The 4,646-nt window shown below is 36.2% G+C and overlaps 1 protein-coding gene across 1 annotated transcript; it reads left to right on the top strand.

The window, feature by feature from the left end:
• Positions 1 to 253: 253 nt before the first annotated feature.
• LOC100789500 (plant intracellular Ras-group-related LRR protein 4) lies at positions 254 to 3,382 on the top strand. The gene is made up of 4 exons (XM_003537650.5): positions 254 to 1,111; positions 1,331 to 2,244; positions 2,353 to 2,552; positions 3,006 to 3,382. The coding sequence occupies exons 1-3, from the start codon at positions 478 to 480 to the stop codon at positions 2,506 to 2,508; spliced, it is 1,704 nt and encodes a 567-aa protein (XP_003537698.1). The 5' UTR covers positions 254 to 477; the 3' UTR covers positions 2,509 to 2,552; positions 3,006 to 3,382.
• The last annotated feature ends 1,264 nt before the right edge of the window (positions 3,383 to 4,646 follow it).

Below are 4,646 nucleotides of genomic sequence, written 5' to 3'. Positions count from 1 at the left end.
AATTTTAAGTCAATTGATCCATGTGTGACGTGTTTGTAAATGATTTTGGGATGATGATGTTATTAATTTGAAGATGATATTTTTTGTTGCCTATAAACATGCATATGCATGAAAAAGAAAAATAATAATGGAGTGGGAGAGTTGGGAGTGGTTTGATGAAGCCGTTAATTAATAAAACCGCGGGCGGGGGGAAACCAAAGTTAACGAGAGGCGTGCTGTTATTTAAGGAAAGGGAGAAGGGCAAATAAGGAAACAAGAAAAGTGGCGCAAAAGACAAAACAAAGAAGGAGTAGAGGAAGGAAGTGAGCAATAGCAGATGTTATTGTCGATACAACTCATCTGTCACAATCCATTCTCGCGCCCTCTAACAGAATAACAAAAGAATAAATAAATAAATAAATTCTCCACTCTTCCTCTTCTTTCAGTTTCAGATCTCTCAGAGGTGTGATATGTGATGTGATTCAGGTTTGTAAAAATATGGAGTGTTTGAATTCGGTGGAGGAGGTGGTGGAGGAGATAATGAGGATTCACAGATCCCTTCCAGCCCGGCCAGGGATAGACGAAGTCGAAGTGGCTAGAGGTTTGATCGGGAATGTTGAAAAAGAAGACCAGGCGAGGCTCCAAGCCATAGCGCGGCAGAGCAAGGGCGTTCATGTGCCCCAAGAGCTCTTCATGGTGCTCCAGGAGATGCAGAGGAACTTCCTTTATCACCAGAGCAAGGACCAGATAAGAGAGGCCGTCAAACTCCTCGATCTCGATAACGTCCATTCCCTGTTCGATGAATTGATTCAGAGAGCTTCCAAGTGTGTTGCTTCTCCCTCTTCCAAAACAAGTTACTCTAACGCTAACGGCTCTGCTTCCTCGGTTTCTACCAGCTTGTCCAAGAATTCGGTTTCTGTGGGCGGTTTTGATAAGCCGCCACTTGCCCCTGCTGCTACTACTTCTAGAAAGTTCCACGCAGAGAAAGAACGTTCTGAGTTGGTCACTCGAGATGACAGTTATGTGAAGAAGTCCAAGTCCTCGTTTTACTCTAATGGATATGGAATTGAACCCACTATCCCATCAAAATCAAGTATTTTGGATTCGTCATTAAAACCTACAACCACTGCAGGTATCCATATATAACATGCCACTCAACATTCAATTCAGTTTATTTATTTATTTGTTTCTTTGTTGGTTTTGTTATTTAGTTACCGAGTCTGATACTTTGTTATCCATGTAGCCGACCTTACCTTGTAGAACGAGGCTTTGTCGTTGTTGTTAGTTATTTAGTTACTTGTATTGGAACTTTAAGTGTTAAGAAATCTTGTGAATGTTGTTTTGTTGCCAGGTCAAGATGGGGATAAGTTGAGTTTGATCAAGCTTGCTAGCTTAATTGAAGTGTCTGCGAAGAAAGGGACTCGTGATCTCAAACTGCAGAACAAGTTGATGGATCAGGTTGATTGGCTACCTGACTCAATAGGGAAGTTGTCCAGCTTGGTGACTCTCGATTTGTCTGAGAATCGGATTGTGGCCCTACCTGCTACCATTGGAGGGCTTTCGTCGTTGACCAGATTGGACTTGCATTCCAATAGAATCACGGAGCTTCCTGATTCTGTTGGAAATCTCCTTAGTCTGGTTTATCTTGATCTGAGGGGAAATCAGTTAACACTATTGCCTGCTTCTTTTAGCAGGTTGGTGCGTCTAGAGGAGCTTGATTTGAGTTCAAATCAGCTTTCAGCACTTCCTGATACTATAGGGTCGCTTGTTAGGCTTAAAATATTGAATGTGGAAACAAATGATATAGAGGAACTTCCACATTCTGTTGGTAGTTGTTCTTCCCTTAGGGAGCTTCGCATTGACTATAACCGGCTTAAGGCCCTTCCCGAAGCTGTTGGAAAGATTCAGAGCCTGGAGATTTTGTCTGTGCGGTACAATAACATCAAACAACTACCTACAACAATGTCATCCCTAACAAACCTCAAGGAACTTAATGTGAGTTTCAATGAGCTTGAGTCGGTGCCTGAGAGCTTGTGTTTTGCCACCTCTCTTGTCAAGATGAACATAGGAAACAATTTTGCTGACATGAGATCCTTACCGAGATCCATTGGGAACCTTGAATTGCTTGAGGAATTGGATATCAGCAATAATCAGATACGTGTGCTTCCTGAATCGTTTAGGATGCTCACTCAACTACGCATCCTGCGAGCAGAAGAGAATCCTCTTGAAGTCCCACCAAGAGAAATAGCTGATAAGGGAGCTCAGGTAACTTTTTCCTTTTTTAGTTTTCTTGTTTAATCTTGTTCCTTTGATATTTTAATGAAGACCTTTCTGTTTCCTTAATCTCAATTTTCGTGTGTTGGTGCATCCTAGGCTGTTGTCCAGTACATGGCTGAGCTTGTTGAGAAGAGGGAAAAGAAGGATGTTAAAGCACAGCCACTAAAGCAGAAAAAGAGTTGGGCTCAGATCTGCTTCTTTTCAAAGTCTAACAAAAGAAAGCGTGACGGGGTTGATTATGTGAAAACCTGATTTCATTCATTGACACCATTATTGGCAAGCAACAGATTCCGTGTGTAAGTTTTCTAGGTCTATACATCTACTGCAAAATTGGTATTTGGGTATTAATCATGAAATAGTTGTTCTAGGCTTAACTTATAAGTGTTTATCCCAGAGGATTATTTTAGGGTGCATTTGGGTAAAAACAACTTAATTAAGCATTTATTCAATCTGTTCACATCGTGTGAGAGCTCAAGTAAAAAATTTAACCATGAAACTTATTGAAATAAACTGAAAATAACTTATTTTAGTAAGTTTAACCAAGAAGTTAATTAAAATAAGCTAAAAAGAGCTTATAGAGAGAGTGATATAAACTTATTTTCATAAAGATCGAATTAGATTCACGGAGGGTCTTCCAAACACCCTGCTCAGTGCTCACTACTTGTTGCACGGTTGGATTTCTATAGATAGAATGATAGCAAAGAGGGAAGGAAATGGCTGCTGATGTTTACTATTTTCCTATGTGACAGGGATATGCATTTAAAAATAGAGACAAATACATCTCTTAGTGTGCGGTCAATAATATGCAGAGATATGGATCGTGCAAGAATGATTTGACAGCCTTTGTAGGCTGTTATAATTTGCTTTGACTTGGCGGCACAAATTGTAGATTTCTTGTTCAGTATTTTCTGATTTTTTTTCCCTGTATAATTTGAATTTTCTATTTATTTCATTTGTATTTCTGTTGCTTTGAAAGTAGAAAGAAGTGTACACAATCCAACAGGCAAACAGAGACGACGGACAGTGGGGGAGAAACCGAAGATGATTAATGTACTATGGTTATTATGTATGTACAATTGTAACTTCACTCTATTGTTAAACGAATTACAGTTTACCCTTTGTACCACTTCCAGAGAATGTCCTCTTTGTGTGGATTTTGTCATTTCATTAGCTTTGTTAAATGAAATTTACTTTGCTAGAACTTTTTAACGAGAATAAATTGGAAATAATGGAAGGACTAATAATAACAATGAAAATGAGGTAAATACATTAACCATTATCTTCATCTTCTATTAGTTAATCACGTAGCAGCCATCATGGTTCATTTAATCACGTGGGCAGCTGGAGACTGCTGATACATGTTTCGTAAATAGCCTTTCAAAGAGATAACTTAATGAGGGGAAAAAAATGAGAGAATCAAGTCAATAATAAAGAATGAAATGGGCAAAGTTTTAGATCTTTGGCCAGTTGTAGTAGGCTAATGCTAACTAGACTTTTGTTCTGGAATGTATTATTTTGGATGGATTCCGTAGACAGTAGACAGCATGACACCTCGGCTTCTAGATATTCGTGAATGGAAAAATTAGAAGCAAAATTCTGAATAACAAGAATCGGTCATACTAATGAGTTTTTTTAGGAACAGAGTATAATATTTTAGTATAATATTTTTTTAAAAAAAATCATACTTTTTTTTTCAGATCCTTAACATTTGCTTAAAAGAATACATACTCATATAACCTGAAAAGGGAACATATATGTTAAAGAAAAATTGAAGTAATCATAAGAAGATAATATAAAGAAAAATATTTTTTTTCTTAATAATTTTGCCACCTTGATTGCCATCCAATCTCTTAGAATGGCCTATTTGAAATTTTGGCTTTATGGAATATAGTTTGGCAAATACAGACTGCCTGTAATGGCCTCCTATGCTTTTATTTTTAATAGCCTCCTATGCTTGATCGTTGTTACTTGCTGAAAGGTTGATCACTTGTCATGCCATTAATCACAATTTTAATAAGGATAAATTAATTTTTTTTCTCTAATTTATTATTTAGGTTCAATTTGTTCTTCTAAATTTTTTTTTCAATTTGATTCTCTAACTTATAAAATCGATTCAATTTAATCTTCTAATTTTTTTTTTGTTCAATTTGATCTTTTGACTTTTAAAATCGATTTATTTTTTTTTTTAAAAAAATATGCATTTGTGACAATATAACACCACTTAGTTCTAATTTTAAATCGATAGAAAGTGTGATTTATTATAATTTAGAGTGAATAATTAAATTGAATTGATTTTAAGAATTAGAGGATTAAATTGAAAAAAAAAACTAGAGAATTAAATTGAATCTAAAAAATAAATTAGAGGATTAAAAAATTAATTTAACCTTTTA

Source organism: Glycine max, chromosome 11, assembly GCF_000004515.6.
Source record: "Glycine max cultivar Williams 82 chromosome 11, Glycine_max_v4.0, whole genome shotgun sequence".
In the NCBI taxonomy this organism is placed as follows: Eukaryota; Viridiplantae; Streptophyta; class Magnoliopsida; order Fabales; family Fabaceae; genus Glycine; species Glycine max.
The sequence above is the reverse complement of the archived record's forward strand: the minus strand, read 5'-3'. Positions and strand labels throughout refer to the sequence as shown.